At 56.2% G+C, this 20,274-nt stretch overlaps 1 protein-coding gene across 3 annotated transcripts; it reads left to right on the top strand.

Annotated features, from left to right (window-relative positions):
• The first annotated feature begins 532 nt into the window (after positions 1-532).
• Positions 533-18,676, top strand: LRRC32 (leucine rich repeat containing 32). Of its 3 annotated transcripts, XR_009564920.1 has the most exons (5): positions 533-672; positions 5,347-5,437; positions 9,757-14,056; positions 15,203-15,364; positions 15,504-15,541. XR_009564920.1 is itself a non-coding variant. In XM_030836016.2 (4 exons), exons 2-3 carry the CDS (start codon positions 5,351-5,353, stop codon positions 11,659-11,661), a joined length of 1,992 nt encoding a protein of 663 aa, XP_030691876.1. In that variant the 5' UTR covers positions 533-672; positions 5,347-5,350; the 3' UTR covers positions 11,662-11,706; positions 15,203-18,676. The 3 variants fall into 3 exon arrangements, 1 of the variants encoding a protein (XP_030691876.1); XR_009564919.1 differs by having other exon boundaries at positions 15,203-18,676; XM_030836016.2 differs by having other exon boundaries at positions 9,757-11,706; positions 15,203-18,676.
• The last annotated feature ends 1,598 nt before the right edge of the window (positions 18,677-20,274 follow it).

The raw sequence follows: 20,274 nt of genomic DNA, 5'->3' as shown, positions 1-20,274 counted from the left end.
AGTGACCTGCCTGGACTCACCAGATGGGACGGCTTCGGTGTGGGGAACCCCCTCTGTGGCCACCCCAGGGCCAGCGAAGGGTCATTTCCTTCCGCGTTCAGCCCCGCCGTGTCACCTCTCCTGTTTCCCCGGCTAAGTGCGGCGGCGCCGACAGCGGGGGAAATCGGGGCCAGGCCGGATTTCCTCTGCGGACCCGCGGCTGCTAGAGCCACCCGCCGCCCTGGACCCCGCGGGGCCACGAACTGCACGTGCGGCGGCCCGGGGCGGCCTGGCTGGCACAGCGCTTCCTTAGCGACCCCTCTCCATCCCCGCCCTTTCATCCCGCCCACTTCGACCCGCCCCTTCCCAGTCCGGGTTTCAGCGTCAAGAAAAAGCTTCACCCCCTCGCGGGTTCCGGATAAACCGAGTCACACGGGGGCGTGCCGGCCCGGCGCTAGGACCCCGCGGCTGGGCCGAGGGGGGGGGCGTGGTGGGGCGGGTCGGCGGGAGAGGTATTTAAATTGGAGCCCGAGCTGCCCTCTCGCGGGTCCGGTTCCCGTGGGGCGGTGGAGCGGCCGTGCGCCTCCTCGGGCCGTGACCCCGGGGTCTGGCGCGGGGTGGGACGGGGAGGGCAGGTTTGCGCAAAATGTGCCGGGGCTGCCCGGGAGAGGAGCGGCGGCCGCGCTGAGCCAGGTAGGAGCCGCCCAGCGGGCGAGGCTGGCCGGCCCCCTCGGGGAACCGGCGGTCCCGCGCCCCTCTCGAGCACCCGGCGCGGAGCTGGGCTGGGACTAGTCCATCGAGACGCGGAACTTCAACAGTCCCCTCCCGCCACCGCCCCCTGCTTTGCGCGTGGAGCCAGGGTTGACTCCAGAAGTCTCCAAGGCTCCTAGCTCAGCGAATCTTTCCCGCGAAGGGCGAGGCAGGCGTTCCCATTTGACAGATGGGAAAACAAGCGCTAAAAGGCCAGCACTTGAGCAGGGAACACACAGCTAGTCAAGGGCAATCCGGGATTTGAATCTGGTCTGCTACTGCCCTCTGACCCTGGCCGGGCGTGAGTCTTCCCATCCCACCGCGCCAGATAGCCTGCCCATCTCTAGGGGCGGGGATGGGGGGGGTGGCACCCACCTCCCTCCAAGGAGCTCCGCAGCCAGCCTTCTTCATGGGTGGTAAGACGTGAGGGACCCCCACCCCCACCCTCAGCTGCCTGAAATTCCGCCATCACAGCCACATTCCTTTGGGTTAAGGTCTAATTCCCCCGTGGGATGCACATGTCTCCAGAATGGGGCTTGCCCTTAGTGATTCACTGCTGGCTGGGAACGTCCACAGCAGCTCTCCCAGGACCCCACTCTGCCAGTGATCCAGGCTGAGAGGAGGGAGAGGAGCACCCTAGAGCCCAGCACTGTGAGCCTGTCTGCTGGGGTTGGGGGTTGGTTGGAGGGGGTTAGAGAGGGAGGTCTTGGCCTGGTGGTGTGGAAACATTTGCTTTGGAGGCAGACAGGCTGGATTCTGATCCTGATTCTGCCATTTACTGCCTGTGTGACTTTGAGTAAGTCACCTCTCTGAGCCTTATTTTCCTCATGGACAAACTCTATAGGGGGCCAGCAGCTCAGCACGTGCTGGAGAAAACACAGCATTTGGGTCATACAGACCTGGGGCTAAATCCCAAAACACTTTGAGCTGGGTAACTATGGGGTAAGTCACTTCACCTTTCTGAGCCTCAGTGTTCTCATCTGTACAATGGAAATTATAGTAACTGCTTCACTGGCTTGTTGTGAGAATTAAATGAAATGATATAGGTCAAGTGCTTAGAAGAGTATCTAACATCCTTAAACACTAGGGGTGGGCTTATTATGGTAGTAGGTGTTGCCCTCCGCCCCCTTTCTCTCTCTCTCTCTCTCTCTCTCCCTCCCCACATTGTGCGTGTGCACACACGCACACACACGCATATTCTTTGGCACTTCTCCCCCCAGTCAGTGTCCTAAGATGTGTCCTGCGTCCTCTTGCCTAGGCCACTTGTCTGCTGGCCTGGGGCCTCCCTCTTCAGCACTCCTTACCTCGCCTGGGCTGCTCAGCCCTGTGGGTTTGTCCCAGCTGGGAAAGACAATATGTGTCTAGGGTGACTTCACAGCCATTCTCAGCTTGGTCATCACAACCATTGGGGTCAAACAGTGGCAAAACAGGAACCAGGCTGCTTGCCCTACAGATGGGACACTGAGACCCTGAAAGCTTAAGGGACTTGCCCCAGGGAGCAGGGCTGGTGGGCAGTAGAGTCTGGATGGGAGACTGGGTCTCAATTATCCCAAGCCTCCCTCTTGAGAGCAAGTAACTCTCAAATTCTCCACACTGTGTCTAGGGCACTGCTCAAGGGTGTCCACTGCCGAGGGGCCCCTTTCTGTTAGATGGCAGGGTGGAGTTCCACGTGCTGCAGGGAGGGGCCCTCCTGGAGGCTCAGATGCTCACCTCAGGGATAGAGTGGAATTTGGCAGGCAGGGCAGGGGGAAACGAGTGCCCCTTTGGGCAGCAGTGCCCTCAGGTTCAGAACTAATCCAGGTCCTTCCTTATCCTCACCTCGCACTCACTGCTCAGCCCTTTGCCGTGGACTGCTACCCCTCACTTTGCTGTTTGTTCAGTAGACTTTTAGTGAGCACCGCTTAATAGATCCCTGTTCTCATAGAATAAGAAATAAATGATCGGGAAATGATCAATGAGAGGAAAACAATAAAACACGTGCAGATCTGGGCAAGAGCATTCCAGGTGGAGGGAGCAGCAAGGGCAAAGGCCCTGAGGCAAGAATGCACTTGCTGTGTTTGAGGGATGGTGAGAAAGCTAGAATTTGGTGAGGGAAGAGCACATGGTAGATGGAGTCAGAGAGGAGATTGTATAAGCTTCGATTTTATGGGAGGTTTTCAAGCAATGAGATTCATGAAAGACGTCACTCATGCTGCCATGCTTAGGACAGACTAAAAGAGGTCAGGTTGTTGCTGGGGTCGAGGCCCAGGGTCGTGGTGGTGCCTCAGTCTGTGGCAGTGATGGAGGAGGGAGGTAGGCAGATCCAGAGTCTGTGTTTTAGGGAAAGCAGACAGAACCTGCTGATGGGGGGAAGGAGTGTGGCAGGGAGGTGAAGGGAGAGTCCAGGAGAAAAACTGCTCTCACCAGCGTCACCATGTCACCGAGGCGCCTCATTTCAATTCTCAGCGCCTTCCCCAGCCTGCACAGTGTAAGATGGTTCCCAGAGGAGAGTGAGGCCCCTCTGCCCTGGGGGCACTTCCCATGGTGGTGGTGGTGCGGCGGGGGGGGGGGGGGGGTTGGTAAAGGGGAGGGAACCACGGAGTGATGAAGTGCTCAATGCCAATATATAGCCCAGACTTGGGAAACCAGAGAAGGCTTCTTGGAGGAGGTGACATCTAGGCTGAGACCCAAAGGATGAAGAGGTATTCAGCACAAGAGAGGGGAGGAAGTGAGGGTTTGGGGCAGTGAAAAGATGCTCAGAGAACTGAAGGAAGTATGAGGCTTCTAGAACACAGAGTGGGAGAAGGGACAGTGAGAAATGAAGCTGGAGAGAAGAGCTGGCTGGGCAGGGAGCACTCCCCAAGGGCCTCGAAGCCCCGCTGAGGGGTTTCCACTCAGTTCTGAGTACCCTAGCATTCAAAAGGGTGGTGATGTTCTGCTTTTTAAACAGCAGAACCAAATTTCCTGTGAAAACCCAACCTGTAATGCAGGTGAGAGGAGGACATCTGTGGGGCAGGGGGTCCATGGCCCCGGGAGAACCCAGGGAACAGGGCTTAAAAGACACGGCTCGGCTCGGGCCTTTGCCTGTTGGAACCAGAAAGGACCTCAGAGCACCCACCTTCATTTAAAATTCATAGCAAGGATGTTTATGGGTTCTAACAGTAAAGACTCAGCCATAAAGGTTCTATAAATGCCTCTTCCAAAACACCCCTCAGAGTCACAATTCAGCACTTATTTATTGATTACCTGCAGGAGACCTTATAGTGTAGAGGTTAAGGGCACAGACCCAGGAGCCCGACTTCCTGGGCCTGCCCCTTGTTAGCTGTGTGACCTTGGGCATGTTGCTTAATTTCTCTGAGCCTCAGTTTTCCTGCATGCACAGTAAGAATGGTGATCATGGAACCAAGTCGTTGAATTATTGGAAAGATTAAATGAGTTCATACATGTAAAGTGTCAAGAAGAGTGCCTGGTGCATAATGAGGGCTCTGTAAGTGGCATAGAATATGTCTCATTTGATCTTTAACAAAACTTCAAGGTTGGCATTAGCCTCAGAAGAGGAAACTGAGGCTCAGAGAGGTGAAGTGACTTGTACAAAGTCACAGAGCAGGTCAGTGGAGGAGACAGAGGGAGCAGTCTGGTGTGGGTGACTGGGTCCAGTGCTCTTGGAGGGCGTTATGTGTCTCTCCTTGTTAATGTTTTGTATGTATTATGGTCTCTTCTGTGCCTTTATTTGTGTCCCCAGTTCCCAGGACAGAACCAGACAAGAGGAGGCATTCAGTAAAGGTGTGAGTGAATGAATGAATGAATGAATGAAATTGATGGATTGAGCTGTGTATTCCTAGCACTTGGCCCAGGTTCTCAGTGAATGAGCCCCTAGCAGCACTGGGATGTGACCCTCCTGAGGGCTTTGTGGTCCCCCTCAACTTCAGCCCCGCTGCTCATGGAGAGAAGGGCTGGCCCAGCATGCCTGGGTGTCCCACTGCGTGGGCGGTGGCTTCAGTGAAAGTTAAGGGCCTGGCAGCCTGTTCCTGGGGAAGTCCACAGCCCGCAGTGCTGGGGGCAGGGCAGGCCTCCTGGCGGGGCTTCCTGTCAAGGCTCCAGGCCCAACCTTCAAACAATGGCAGGGACTCGACAACCAGAAAATCAAAAGAGAAAGGGCAAAATAAAGGTCTGCGGGTGGGGGGATTGAGGAATTCCGTTTGGGGCTTGAAGAGCTAGGATGGGGGGACCTGCTTGTGGCCTGGGTGGAACTGGAGTCAGAGGCCTAGCTCCCCACCTCACCCCACCCCAGCCCTGAGCTTGGCCAGGGCAGCCCTTAGGGTCCCTCTCCCTCCTGCTCACCTCCTCCAGGCTGTCTTCCAGGTAGGGTCTTTTGAAACCCAAATCTGACCATGTCACCCACTGCTTAAATACTCTTGTCCAGGGTAATGGCCTAGCTCCTTGGCCTGGCACTGAAGGCCCTTTGTGATGGGCTGCAGCCCTTTTTCCCATCTCCTTCACAAGGTGCCCCATTCAGAGCACCTTTGGTTCAGCTACAGCTGCGGTCTGGGGTTCCCTGAGGGCAGGTACAGACAGGAAGGAGCGGTGGGAAGGAGCCTGTGGTCTTACAGCCTTCCCCTTTCCTCCTGCCCTGTGCAGAGCCATGAGCCACCGGATCCTGCTGCTTCTGGCCGTGCTGACCCTGGGCCTGGCTACCTCCCAACACCGAGACAAGGTGCCCTGTAAGAAGGTAAGAAGCTCTGCCTTGGCAGGGAGAACTCCCTGTCTCCCCCTACCCCCTGCCCGGGGGTGTCCTACTGCCCCAGCCCCAGAAGCCAGAGGCTAGAGGGGTCAGAAAAGGAAGGGGAATGCATTTAATGCCTTTAAACCTTGCATTTAATGAGTACCTACTAGAATGCTTAAATGCCTTGTTTACTGTTAATCCTGCTGGGTAAGTACCATTACTCCAATTTTATAGAGTTGGAAACTGAGGCTTGGAGAAGTTGGGTAACTTGTCCAAGGTCATTCAACTAGGGCCAATATTGGACTCTATCCCTTCAAGCTGCCCCCAAAGGGCAGTGGGTCTAGCTGGCTGACAAGGCATAGGTATCTGTGTGGGGAATTTAGAGTGGGCATCTGGGAAAGGCTCTTCTGTACTAGGCCCCTTCGGGGGACGAATCCCCTTTCCTAACTGGGCTCCTTAACTCGAGCCCATCTGCCACATCTCTGCCGTGATGCCTCTCACTTATTAGTGCCGGAGTCAAATGCTGCCTTCTCCAGGAAGCTTCCCCTGACCCCTTCCAGGCCGACCTGGTTCTGTTTGATCCCTTTTGGGGCCCCCACAGCCCTAAGCTTCCTTCCATCTCAATATTGAGTGCATAGGGTAAGTTGCTGAATGGTCCACACCTGTCTCAGCTACCAGACCAAGAGCTTCTCAAGGGCAGCGACCAGGTTTGATTCACTTTGTTCCATTTTCCTGCCAGGAGTCAGGGAGACTAGCCCTGAGGTTACTGTGGCCCTGTGGGGTACAGAGAAAAGGAACCCTCTAGGTCCACTCGTAAGGCTGGGCAATCATTGAAGTCAAGACCAGAGCTTGTGCTGGGGAAGGGACTGGCCCTCCAGGGGCCCCACCTGGCCCTGAGACTGGAAGCTTACGGCACAAGATGGACAGCTGCTCTTGGAGGCTGGATGAGATGGCAGCCAGGGCCCTGCACCCCTTCCCTGGGGTTTGCAGTGTCCTGCTGTTGCCACCTCACTTCTTACTCCTTGGAGCCCTTCTGGGATTCCCAGCACCCAGAATAACAGGCAGAGAAGGCCTCAGACGTCACCAAATGCAGCCCCACATCCACCTGGGGCAGTAGACTCAGAGAGATAAAGGGTCTGGGCCACCCAACAGGCAGAGGGGAACTGGGTGGGCTTTGGATTTGGGGCAAATGAGGTAACAGGCAGGAAAGCAATTTCTGAACTCCCGTGGAAGCGGTTTTGATGCTTTTTAAAATAGTAAAAACGAATTGCCACGTGCCGAGGGCTAACAAGGGGCCTGCTCCACGCTAAGGGCTTTCTCTCATTTTATGAGAGAAAACTCTTCTTTTCAGCCGAGGAAGCCAAGGCTGGGAGAAGAGATGTGACCCACAAGGTCATACTGATAGGAGGTAACAGAGCCAAGATTCGAACCCATCTCTCCCGAGCTCATGCTGCCCACTGCCGGGTAACTCTCCCTACCCTGCTTCCCTTCTATGTGCAGGTGGTAAAATGGTGATGAGTGACACCCTCTTCCCTCTAAAAAAAAAAAAAGAGCTGGACAGCGGAGTCCTGGCATACCAGAGAGTAGACAGGGGGTCATCGGGGAAGCTCTGAACTTGATTAAGGGCTGATGCCCCCAAGACCCCTCTCCAAATAAGTCACTCAGCTTGGAGCTCAGGGAGCGGTGGGTACCCGACAAATGGGGTTCTGAGAGCTGCCCACGCCTTCAAGCTCCTTCCTAGACTGGACTGGAGAGCTGGGCAGCCCTGCCTTGTGCCTTGTAGCAGTCCCTCTGGGCCTCTGTGACAGGGGTCCTGGGCACTGGGCAGAAAGCAGGATTAGGTGCTGGACTTGGCTAGCTTTGAGTCCCGCCTCAGCTCTCAGGAGCTGGTACCCCAAGGAGCCTTTGAGTATTGCCTCTGGGGTGAAACGGGGTGTGGGCTTGCAGGTGGGTTAAGCCCCATCCCCCAACACACACTGTGTTTGTGTTCATTTTGCTGTTTCTTCTTTAATCAGGATGGTTTGCGGAGCTGAGGATACGGATAGGCAGGCTGTGCCCAGTGGCCCCAGCTGGCAGAGACGGTTGTGAGGGAGGATGGGGCACGGAGCCAAGCAGGTCTGGCAGGGTGGCCGGGGTGGGATTCCAGTTTGCATGGGTGCCCAACTGCAGGGGTGTCCTCGGGCCTCTGAGTAGGGCAGTACCGTGGAGTCGGAAGCCGCATGGAGCTGGAAGAGTCGCACTGCCTGATGGAGGGCAGTCCGTTCCTCTCCCCCCACCCGCCTCCCGCTTCACCTTGGAGCTCTTGGGAGGAAGCTGAGAGCTGGGCCAGCTGGGGAACACCCAGGCTGGTGTTCCTGCCCTGTCGGCTCAGCCACTGACTTGCTGTGACCTCGTGTAGGTCACTGCCATCTTTAGGCTCAGTCTCCCCATCTGGGCAGTGGGTGGGCTGGACCCTTTTTGCTCTGACGGTCTTTGACTCTAGTCTGAATATATTCATCATCTCTTTTCTTTTCCTTTCAAAAAGGTGATTCAGTCAATCCCTCAGACTTTTACTAAGCTGATGATGTCTGTGACTCTTTCATTCACTGAAAGATATACTGAGCACTTTCTATGGCCCAGGTCCACAGTAGTCACTCAGTCAAACCCTGTTTGCCCTGAACTTACTGTCTAGCAGGTCTGCACACAAACAGTCACAATTCAGGGGGCCAAAGCTATGAGAGAGGAAGCACAGGGGCTGTGAGAGCCCAGAGGAGGCCCCGACCTGCCCGGCAGTCAGGGAAGGCTTCCAGGTGGAGGAGACCTTGGAGCTCAGCACACAGAGTTCACCATGCTGATCTGGTTGGGAAGAACATAACCAGCACAGGGAACAGCAAGGAGGAGGCCCAGAGGTGGGTGTGGGAGGACACAGTGGGCAGTGGGCAGGTGTGGGCTGGGCTGGAGTGGGTTGGGAGGAGAGGGGACAGGTCAGCAGGGGCCACAGACAGCCTTGAACTCTGCTGAGGGTGCTGGACTTTGCCCGGAAGGGGTTTAAGCCGAGGGCAGCACAGTCAGAGTGGAGTTTTTGAACAGTTGCCATGCATTTGGCTGGCGGAAAGGGGTCAGTGGAGACAGAGAGGCCAGGGCGGAGTGGGCCTGAGCTTGGTGGTTATGGAAGCCGGAGCCTTCGCTGGGAAAGGCTAGGGTTCCTGGTGTGTGGGAAAAGACAGAGGGACATTGCATTTCCATGGAAAGATTTCTGACCCCTGAAGGCACATGTGATGGAGGGACAAAAGTGGGGTCTTTTGTTGTTAAGAGACTGGGGTTCAAAAGCCAGCTCTCTTCCTCACCAGCCGGATGATTCTGGGGCCTCCCTTCCCCTCTCTAACCTTGGGTTTCTTAAAGAGGGGTGATCAGATTTGACGGGCAAGCTATTGTGAAGATCCAGTGAGACCAGGGGTCTGAAAATGCGAAATAAAATATGAAATGCTGAATGGGTGCTGGGGAAGGATGAGTTTCATTCTGGATAAGAAACCAGAGTGGTAATGTGACACAGCAAAATCAGTCTTGTCATCAAAGAATGTGGGTTGAGACTCTGGTCATCTTTTCCTGCCCCCTACCCCATCTCCAGGGGCCCATCTGGACTGGACCATGCAAAGTGAAGCCACTGGTGGGGGTGGGGGTAGCAGCAGAACGAGGTCATCTGGTGAGTGTCAGCAAGGAAGGCAGGCTCTGGGACCAGAGCTCTGCCCCGTGGAGTGAGGGCTTGAATGAGATCTGAGGGTGAGAGACCAAAATTAACACCGATGACAGGAGTGCAGATAGCATTTTCCCCTTTTGGAAACATTTCTCCCAAAGTGGTTTCTAGTAGAACATCAGCTGGGTAAGTTTAACTCTCTGGGTCCATGGAAAGAAACTGGGATGTGGAACCAGGAGGCCTGGGTCCCAGCTGGCCCCGCTCCTCACTGGCTCTGGGGCACTCTCGGTGATACATGGCTTAGTGTCCTCTAAAATGGGATAATAATCAGTATAGAGTATTTTGTTAGTGCATTTGTCCTTCTATCTGTCTATCATCTCTCTGTCTGTCTACCAATCAAAGCTTCCTTGAGTCCCTCCCTGATGCCAGCACCACCGTACTGGGTACCGGAGACAGGGAGCAGAGTAGGGGTAATGCAGACATGGGGTGATTAGGCTGGGGGGGAGGACGGCGAGCACGCTGGGAGGACAGAGGAGAGGCCTGGCCAGGCCTGGTGGCGGCTCCAGTCATACTTCCTAGAGGCACGTGTCTGGTTGCCCCTCCTACAGCACCCACTAATGCCCACTGCTCTCCCTGCCCTCCGCCTCCCCAGGTGGACAAGGAAGTCTTGTGCCGGGGCCTTGGCCTACTCCAGGTCCCCTCGGTGCTCCCACGGGACATTGAGGTCCTCGACCTGTCTGGGAACCAGCTGCGGAGCATCCTGGCCTCGCCCCTGGGCTTCTACACAGCGCTTCTTCACCTGGACCTGAGCGCCAACGAGATTAGCTTCCTCCAGCCAGGGGTCTTCCAGGCCCTGCCCCACCTGGAGCACCTCAACCTGGCCCACAACCGCCTGGCGGTGGGCACGGCGCTGAGCACTGGGGGTCTGGGTCCCCTGCCACACCTGACGTCCCTGGACCTGTCTGGCAACAGCCTGTACAGTGGCCTGGCGGAGCGGCTGCTGGCGGAGGCACCCGCCCTGCGCAGCCTCTCGCTGGCGGAGAACAGCCTGACGCGCCTGGGCCGCCACACCTTCTGGGGCACGCCCGCGCTCGAGCGGCTGGACCTTCACAGCAACGTGCTGATGGACATCGAGGACGGAGCCTTCGAGGCCCTGCCCCACCTGGCACACCTCAACCTCTCCAGGAACTCCCTCACCTGCATCTCCGACTTCAGCCTCCAGCAGCTGCGGGTCCTAGACCTGAGCTGCAACAGTATTGAGGCCTTTCAGACGGCCCCGGAGCCCCGGGCCCAGTATCAGCTCGCCTGGCTTGACCTGCGGGAGAACAAACTGCTCCACTTCCCCGACCTGGCCGCACTTCCAAGACTCATCTACCTGAATGTGTCTAACAACCTCATCCGCCTCCCTGCGGGGCCGCCCCAGGGCGGCGAGGGCCTTCACGCGCCTTCCGAGGGCTGGTCCGCCTTGCCCTTCTCTAACCCCGGCCGCAACGCCAGCACCCAGCCCCTCTCTCAGCTCTTGAATCTGGATCTGAGCTACAATGAGATTGAGCTCGTCCCCGAGGGCTTTCTTGAGCACCTGACTTCCCTGCGCTTCCTGAACCTCAGCCGGAACTGCTTGCGGGCCTTTGAGGCCCCGCGCGTGGGCTCCTTGCCTTGCCTCGCACGCCTGGACATGAGCCACAATGCGCTGGAGACGCTGGAGCTGGGTGCCAGGGCCCTGGGGTCTCTGCAGACGCTGCTCCTACAGGACAACGCCCTGCGGGACCTGCCCCCGTACACCTTCGCTGGCCTGGCCAGCCTGCAGAGGCTCAACCTGCAGGGGAACCGGGTCAGCCCCTGCGGGGGCCCAGGTGAGCCTGGACCCGTGGGCTGTGTGGCCTTCTCTGGCGTCTCCTCCCTCCGCGTCCTGAACCTGGCGGACAATGAGATGGAGACGCTCCGGGCAGGTGCCTTCCTCCACACTCCGCTGACCGAGCTGGACCTCTCCGCCAACCCTGGGCTGGATGTGGCCACAGGGGCCTTGGCGGGCCTGGAGGGCTCCCTGGAGGTGCTGGCCTTGCAGGGCAACGGGCTGGCCGTCCTGCAGGTGGACCTGCCCTGCTTCAGCTGCCTCAAGCGGCTCAATCTGGCAGAGAACCGCCTGAGCCGCCTGCCTACCTGGACGCAGGCCGTGTCCTTGGAGGTGCTGGACCTAAGGAACAACAGCTTCAGCCTCCTGCCGGGCAGCGCCATGGGCGGCCTGGAGACCAGCCTGCGGCGCCTCTACCTGCAGGGGAACCCCCTCAGCTGCTGCGGCAACGGCTGGCTGGCGGCCCAGCTGCACCAGGGCCGTGTGGACGTGGACGCCACCCAGGACCTGATCTGCCGCTTCGGCTCCCAGGAAGAGGTGTCCCTGAGTCACGTGCGTCCTGAGGACTGTGAGAAGGGGGGGCTCAAGAACGTCAACCTCATCATCATCCTCACCTTCGCCCTGGTGTGTGCCATCCTTCTCACCACGCTGGCCGCCTGCTGCTGTGTCCGCCGGCAGAAGTTCAACCAGCAGTACAAAGCCTAGAGAGTCTGCGGGCTACAGACCAGCTCTGTCGGGGGACCCTGCCAGGTCAGTGGGGGAGCCAGAGGCACGGAGAAGGGTGGGGACTGACCCAAGATTACCCAGTGAGCCAGGATCCAAGAACCCTGGTCTCTCAGTCCCAGCCCAGGACTCCTGTCCCTGTATCCTGCTGCATCAGTAGGTGACTCACTTCACAGGGTGCACGTGTGGTCCAGCTGTGGAAGCTGGAAGATGGGCAGCTTGCAGGAGTGACAGAGTGTAAGGTTAACCCATCGGATCAACACATCTTCACCAGGCGTCTGTTTTGTGCCACACCCTGCCCTGGGCACGGGGGACGCCAGGGAATGAGACACATCCCTGCCCTCAGCATCGCCCAGTCTGGGTGGGGAGGTGGTTGCAGTGACCACACAGAGCGTGGAAGCCAGGGCCCCAAAGCTCTGCAGCCCCAGCTGGCTGAGTGTGGATGGCCCTGCTGGGCCAGGGTAAGAGAGAGGCAATGCCGACCAGGAGGATTTGTCTGAGAGGTGTCCAAGCAGACCGTTCGTCACATCTTCTGATAATGACTTCCAGCTTCTCTGGAACATAAAAAGCTTGTGACCGGAAGAGAGCTGGAGCCCCCTAAGGCTTGGATCCAGTGCTATTCGGCGGGCTGCGGCAGCTCCAGCAGGGCCTGGTTAAGAGGCGCTCTCCCTGGGCTCCAGCCCAGTGCTGGACCATTCCGTTTCCTGCTCCGGGCAGGCTCTTTCCCTACCTGGCACTCTCGTGTTGCACACACCGGCCAAGATACTGCCCTAGCCCCGCTACTCCCTGCCCAGGCCGCCCTGCTCCATCCCAGCCTCACCCTGGCTGTTGAGCCAGGAGTGAGAACCTTAGGTGTCTGGTTCCGTTCGGCACCGCACTTGGCAGTGGTGACAAACCCAAGCCTGCATCTGCCTCTTTATGACAACCCTCTGAGGTTCATATTTTATCCCATTTTACAAGAGGCCCCAAAAGTCTCCCTCCAGGGACCTCCAGCTAAGAAATGCCGGAACTGAGCTCCAGACTCACATCCTCCTGAGTCCAGAGCCTGAGCTTGGCCACTGCAGGGGCTGCAGGCTGTTAGGCGGACAGGAACAAGGCCCGGGAGCGTCCTGTGCCGTGCACACCCACCCGCTCCTCTCCCTCCTCTCTCCCAGGCGGGCAGAGGGAAGATGGGCAGCCGCCGGCCCTCTCCTCCTTCTGTGCCTCATTTTCCCTTCTTCCCTCATTTGCAGACTAGGCGGGCTCTCCTTTTTCTCTTCTTGCTCTTGCGTGCCCTCCTTCCCTCTCCCTCCTTTGAGCATAGCCTGGACTTTGAAACCATTGAGTCCAACCTCCCTGTTGCACAGGTACGGAGGCTAAGACTGAGGAAGAGAATGGGACTTGCTCAGAGCTGCACAGGTCAGTGGCAGCGCCTGTGAAACAAGGTGGATTCAGACCTCATTGAGGGGGTGGGGGGCGGGGCTTGGTGGTTAGACCTGAATGGTTTCCTTCTCTCTCAGCTGTCACATCACAAGGTGATGCTGGCTCCAAACTCGCTTACTAGTCCTCATCATGCAGGGACTTTTTTTTCCCCTAGAAAAATGGATAGAAAAATCCCATCCAGGGACTTCCCTGGTGGCGCAGGGGTTGAGAGTCCGCCTGTCGATGCAGGGGACGCGGGTTCGTGCCCCGGTCTGGGAAGATCCCACATGCTGCGGAGCGGCTGGGCCCGTGGGCCATGGCCGCTAAGCCTGCGCATCTGGAGCCTGTGCTCTGCAAAGGGAGAGGCCATAGCAGTGAGAGGTCCGCGTACCGCAAAAAAAAGAAAAAAAAAAAAATCCCATCCAGATATAACCCCCTGTTTCTCATACCCATGAAATCGTGGGCCGTCTGGGAAGAAAGGAAGCCCTGGGATTAATCCCGGGACCCTGTGTCATTGTCTTCACCCTCTTACCTGTGCTTGGCCCGCACTCAGGCTCACGATGGTGCTCGGTAAAGTGTGAGATGATGAAAATGCCCCATTTTACAGATGAGAAAACTGAGGCCCAGAGCAGGTCGAGGACTCAGGGAGTCAACGGCAGAGCCGGGGCTAGAGCCTGGTGGCTTGGCCCCAGCCCGGGGCCCTGGTGGCAAGTGGGGCAGCCGGCGGGTCCATTTCTGTTTGGGATCATGACCACAGGTGCTCACTGCACACAAACACTCTTCCTCAGGCCTGGAGGGCAAGGTGTGGGCCCCTGCATGCCTGATCTTTGAGAACACTACACAATGCTGCTCTCACTCCCCAGGACCCAGGCTACAACCCAGGCCTCGGGGCCAGCTCTTTGTGTAACCCACGTGAATGTATTAAAAACGGATTTTGGAGAAACAGTGCAGCCTGCCGGCCTCCTCCTTGCTGCGGGTAATCATTGCGTCCACTTGAACCCTGCCCTCCTCTACTTCCCTTCCAGCCGTTGAAGCCTCATGGGAAACCCCTGGGGAGACAGGCTGAGGCCCGCTGGGTGGGAGACGGAGGCTCTGGGTCACCACCATCCTGGACCTGGGTGCCTCAGCCCCCATCGTGTCCCTGCCACACCTCTGTCCCCTCACGCTCAGCAAACCCCACTCCCCACCCACCACTGAGAAAAGTGACTTCCAGCAGGAGCCGCTGAGCGCCTTTCCCTCCTCTGCAGCTCCATTTTCTCTCTTTCCTCTCCTTCAGCCTTTCCTCTCTGTTTGCTTCTTCCTCTCAGACTTCAGCTGTGCTCAAGTCTTGCCCATCTTACAAACAGTAAGGAGACCCTTAAGCCACTTTCCCCTTTCCTTCCCTCCTTCATGGGTAAACTTCTAGGGAAAGTAGCTTCCTCTCCCTCCCCTCCATCCCAACCCATCCCAGGCCGCCTCCAGCTGAGGTCACCAAGCTGCGGGGCCCCTCACCTCTATCCCCCATCACCCACACCTCCCCCTCGGCACACTCTTCCGACATCTAGGACCCCAGGTGCCTTCCTCTCAGGCTCTGCTCCATGCTCATCATCAGAATGGCGATCAGCAGGACGCTTCTCTCAGGAATGCCATCGCCCTCACTGACGTAGCCACCCCATCGCTCTGACAATGCCCACATCTCTGTCTCCAGCCCCAGCCTCTCCTGAGCGTCCAGCCCCGGTACCCTGACACCAGAGACCTCCCCAGCTAGAGAGTTAAAGGTCTCCCAGGGGCTGGAGGATTGAGAGTGAGCGGCCAGGCTGCAGTTCAAGGTTGAACTTGGAAGAACCAAGAGGGGCCAGAAGAAGAGCATGCGTGGTTCCCAGAAGGGGGTTGGAGGGTGAGGGTGTGGGCTGTGGGCTCTGGGGAAGGGGACAAGAGCCACCTCACCTGGGGTGGGGGTGGGAGTCAGGCAACGGGCTGAGGTAGAGTCTAGAGGGCAGGGAGTGGTCCCCCTGGTCTCCCACTTTGCAGCCCCTTGTGCTTGTCTTCATGTGGCCCCGCCTCCCGTTCTCAGCTGCCTGACACCCAGACATCACCCCCTTTGCAGGTGCCAACCTTCTCTTCTCCACCTCCTCTCCCACAGGCTCCAGCTCCGCCTCCCCCATCCGCAAGCGTCCTGGAGATTTCTCCAGCCCAGCTTCCTCCCTGGCTGTGACCTCTCGCTCCCAGTTGCTGCTCCCAGCTCCTACTCTCCAAAGGAAAAACTGAAATGCCTATTTCATGGATGGGGCTAGGCGGTGAGAGGGTATGTGACGCAATGCCCTGGCACACAGTAGGTGCTGCCCGAAGGCCTGCAGGAGGGCAGTAGCATGGGCTGAGCTCAACCCAGGACTCTGGGAACCTGGGAGCCCACCAGGCCCCTAACCCCTTTTCCTGGCAAACAGGGGACTTTGCTCACCTGACCAAGACCCCAGCAAGGCAGAAATTCCTGTTTTCAGCCGAACGTGGACACAGCTGCCAACTAGGTCATCGGAGCATCCGGCAAGTTCCAGGGCGAGAGGATGCCCTTGCACAGCCCCTGTCACAGACAGACTGTGGTGTCAGGTCACCTGGCTCACTCAATCCACGAGGACCCGGCCCAGCAAGAGCCGGGCTCGCAGGCCGGGTAGGAGGAGAGGAAGCCGGCATCCCTGGCCCACCAGATGCCTCCCCCGGTCAGTTCCCTGTGCTGGCACAATCCCCCAGGATCCAGGATCCAGAGTCTGCTTTCTGTGCCCCTGTTGTTTAGCAGCTCAGAGGCCCTGCAAGTCCGGGTCCCTGCGGCCCTCCATCCTCATCTCTCTCTGGCCACCTCCCACCTCCTATTCAGAGCTGACAGAGCACTTCCAGGTGGGCCCTGCGCTGAATACTTGATGTACACGGTCGTATATAATTCTAACACTCTTTGGAGAGATTTCTATTATTATCATCCTCACTTTAGAGAAACTGAGACTCAAGATGCCACAGCTGTCAAGTGCTAGGGCTGAGACTTGAGCCCAGGTTTGCCCTGCTCCTCTCTGGAGCCAGCAATCTTAACCGTTAGGCAGCACTGCTTCCTGACCCTCCCAATTCTGGCTCTCTCCCACCTCTTCTACTTGAAATGTCTCACCTACCCTGACCCCCCTGCCAAACTCCTCCTTTTTCAATGCTTACCTGCATCACCTCCTCTGGGGAGACTGCCCTGATTTCCCTCCTCCAGCTGCCATCAGCCCTGGGCTGCCCGGGGCCACAACACTGGGATGTCTGCCTGATCCACCACCAGACCGGGAGCTCCTGGAAGGAGGGCTTACCCAGAGACCCTTCTGTGTCCCCTGGGCCCGAGCCAACACAGAGGCAAGTTCAGGAAAGATTTCCTGAATGGATGGCCCTGCCCTCCAGGACCTAAACACTTGTGGGGATTAACATCAGCCCTCAGACCAAGAATGGGTGATAAACTTCTCAGACAGACCCCAGGAACGTAGAGGACACAGAGGGACTGCAGGGTGTGGGCTGCCCAGGGGAACAGGAATCTTCTCTCACCACTCTCATTCCCCTCAGTTCCTCTTGCCTCTAGGACCCTTTCTCTTCTTCTTCCTCCTCTCTCCCCCCAACCCCTCTTCTCTTCTCCTTCTCCTCCCTTGGTCATCTCTCCCCCACCCCACTCTCACTGGGATGAGTTGGAGCTGTGGTGCTGAGAACGTGGAGGGGTGGAGGGGAGGGAGGCCCGAGCTGTTTATAGGAACTGGAGCAGCTCCATCCATCAGCTCTGTTTGGAGCTGGAAACCAAGCATAATAAATACCTTGGCTCCTCCCCAGCTGTGCTTTCCCTGAACTTGGCCATTCGAACTCCAAATTTCTCTGGCCTGCTGGTTCTCAGGACCCAGCTCCCACCCCACCCCACCCTACTCCCACCTCCCACCAAGCTGCCCTGGAAAGAGCCCTGCCTCTGGGGCCAGAAATGCAGGGCTGAGTCTAGGCTGTGCTGCCGCTTTGCTTTGGGAGCAAGTCGTGCCCCTGGTCTGTGCCTCCATTTCCCCATCTGTGAAATGGGGTCATGATCACTGCACCCCCCCCAAACACGCAGTGCTGTTCACATGTTAGGCTTGAGCATCTGCTTGACGCTGGGCCTGGGCCCTGCGGGATCCCTGGGAACAGGCAGGCAGAGCCTCTGCCTATTGGGCGGAGGGAGGGGTCACACTACAGCCCAAGCAGGAAGTGGTCAGCGCCACGAGGGAGGTCCAGACTTTGTGTTCTGGGAGTTTGTTTGCAGCAGGGAGCGGCCCTTCCAGCTGGAGGATTCAGAGGAGACCTCGAGGACATCTGGGCTGGCCCTGCAGGGAAGGGTAGCATTTCAGCATGTGGAGATGGGGAGAGCCTCTTCCAGACGGAGCAGACTGCCAGAGCAAAAGCTGGGCAGTGGGAAGATGTGAGGGTGGGGGCAAAGAAGAGTCTCCCTTTGTGCATCCTTCACCCTGTCACTCCCAACTCTGTCCTCTCTGATCCTCCAGCACCTTTCGCTCTGACCCTCTAGCTTTTTGGAATCTTCCCTCCTTCCCTGGAGAGCTTCAGACTCACCCAGCTCTCCCAGGTTGTGGATGCATTCCCAGAATCATGCAGTCACGTTCCCACTCCCACCTCCCCCCAGAAAGCCACCCTAGAAAGTGGAAGACTCAGATCAGGGGAAAAGTCACTGGCCAAGAGCACGTTTCTGGAATGAATAAGGGAATAAATGAATAAAAGAGTGAGTCAATGAAAAAGAGGATAATAGGAAATTATTGAATTCAACTGACATACTGTGCTGTACATACAAGCTCCCTCCTCTGGTGGTGCTGGTGGTGCTGTTTATTTGGCGGGGAGGGGAATAGGCATTAAATACATGACTGTGCGCAGGTGCGTGCGCGCGCGCGCACACACACACACACACACAAGAATAAAGACAAAATGGCAAACTTTGATGAGTATTATGAGAGAAAATAATAGGGAGACAGAATGAAATGGGCAGACTCAGAGAAGTCCTCTCTGAGGATGGACTCTGTAAGCTGAGACTGAAGGAGGACTTAAGATGAGTGAGTGAATTAATATTCCTTCTAGCCTCTTCCCCTCACTCCCATGAATTTGCAAGAGCTGCACTTTAGACCCTGAGGTCCATTCTCATGCATTGAAAGGTCCCCCTACCCTGGGACCCTCCTGGCCTTCCCCTGCCCTCAGTGCCTTGGCTGTCCCATTCTAGAATCATGGAGAAAAATATGGAAGGCCACCCATAAGGGGTGGTGGGGAGGGATGGCCAAGGGATGGGTGCCAGGAGTCAAGCATTGTGGGGGTGAGGGACTGGCTAGGCTACAGGGTAAGAAAGTCAAGTTCCAAAGGCCCCTGCTTTATTTGGGGTGGGGCGGTGACGTGGGCTTTGTTCTCTCTGCCATTCCTGAGCCACCCATGTCAGCTTGCACTAACCATATTCTTTCACCCTAGGTAGCTTACTAGCGTTCTCCTGTCTAACCTTCTGTATATTTTCTCCATAATCAAGTCACCATTGACAGATACATTTAAATTATATGCAGATAAACTTATGCATGTATCACTGTTTTATAAAAATGGGATCATATAATATATGGTTTCCTGCATCTTGCTTTTTTTTTTTTTTTTCGGTACGCGGGCCTCTCACTGTCGTGGCCTCTCCCGTTGCGGAGCACAGGCTCCGGACACGCAGGCTCAGCGGCCATGGCTCACGGGCCCAGCCGCTCCACGGCATGTGGGATCTTCCCGGACCGGGGCACAAACCCGCGTCCCCTGCATCGGCAGACAGACTCTCAACCACTGCACCACAAGGGAAGCCCCTGTATATTTATCTTATAGCCAATAACCTTATCAATTGTCTTAATTCAAATAGGTTTTTTTTTTAAATTGTTGTTTGTTTTGTTTTTACATTTGTTTTTGGTTTTTGTTTCTCTGCTAGAGGCTCTTGCGTTTTCTGGGTATACAATCACCTAATTGACCGCATTGTTCCCATAGCTCCCTTGATGCCCTCACCACAGTATCATCTGCCTCCTGCCAGGCCTCTCCTCACCTGGACTGCAGCCAGGTTGCAGGGATCCCGCCCCACCTACATTGCCCACCACAGAGCTCCTTCTCACATGTTTTCTCTTCCCAAGACCAGGGCTCCAATTCCTTTTCTCTCTGGTTTGCAGGAGCAGAGTGGAGGTGTGTATGGGGGCTCAATCCTTGCTGCTTTGTTCCACAGAATGAATTTTTTCCACCTTAACTGGAATTCTGTTCTCCTCCTAGAGCAAAGGTTGAAAACTGGTGGCCTGTGGGCCAGATTTAGCCCTCAGTCATGCTTTATTTGGCCCACACAGTGGTTTATAAAAATCTGGATTGGTTGCCAACATTTAAAAAATTGAAAGAGTTGTTTTATATGGGACCATATATAAATATGGACATATGATTTTCTTAAAATCCTGGAAAAGCTGAGAACCTGAATCCCCAGCCCACAGGACAGTGAGTGGCAGGAGCTGTGAAATTGCATCTCCCACCTAGACTGTGAGCTCCTCAAGGGCAGGGGGCCATCCTGCCCCCTCTGTACCCCAGCACCTGACACAGGGCCTGGCTCCAGGCAGCAGTCATGAAAGTTTAATTCCTTTCCTTTTGTATCATGCACAAGTTTCAAGAACATGCGAGTCAAGAGTCCCACACGGCAAGTGTTCTGACCTTGATTGTGCGTGAACCCTCTGGCAGTCTGATGAGCCTGTGGACCCCTTTTCAGAATAACGTTTTTTAATTCATAAAACAAAACAAAAATGCATGATTACAAAGGAAATCAATCCTACTGAATGCAGTTTTCAAAATATTAAAAAATAATGGTAATTGGGTAATACATGTTTTTTAATTAACACATTAAATACCAAAACCTAGTTGCAGATCTAATAATTACTGTAATTTTGAAGCACTGTTGAGCATGAACGATATTTTGAGAGACCTTCAACAGCTGTAACAAGACATGAAAACATCTCTGATTTCTGTTGGTAGTGGAACTGCTAGCGTCACAGGTCCTAGTAATGCTTCAGGGATTTGTGGCCCACATTCATGGTGGAAAGAGCTATTACACTTCAACTAAATGCTAATGATGAAAAGAAAGATGTAAATTTTTCTCATCCAGGTTCACAGCCCCAGGAATTCTACCCTTGTGTCTCAGGGATCTCA

This window comes from Globicephala melas, chromosome 8 (assembly GCF_963455315.2).
Source record: "Globicephala melas chromosome 8, mGloMel1.2, whole genome shotgun sequence".
NCBI classification, from domain to species: Eukaryota; Metazoa; Chordata; class Mammalia; order Artiodactyla; family Delphinidae; genus Globicephala; species Globicephala melas.
The sequence above is the reverse complement of the archived record's forward strand: the minus strand, read 5'-3'. Positions and strand labels throughout refer to the sequence as shown.

Bases quoted from the DNA above. Each gene is read 5' to 3' on its own strand.
- LRRC32 (XM_030836016.2), top strand. From the start codon at position 5,351: ATGAGCCACCGGATCCTGCTGCTTCTGGCCGTGCTGACCCTGGGCCTG. The intron at 5,438-9,756 runs GTAAGAAGCTCT...CCGCCTCCCCAG, and splicing joins ACAAGGTGCCCTGTAAGAAG to GTGGACAAGGAAGTCTTGTG.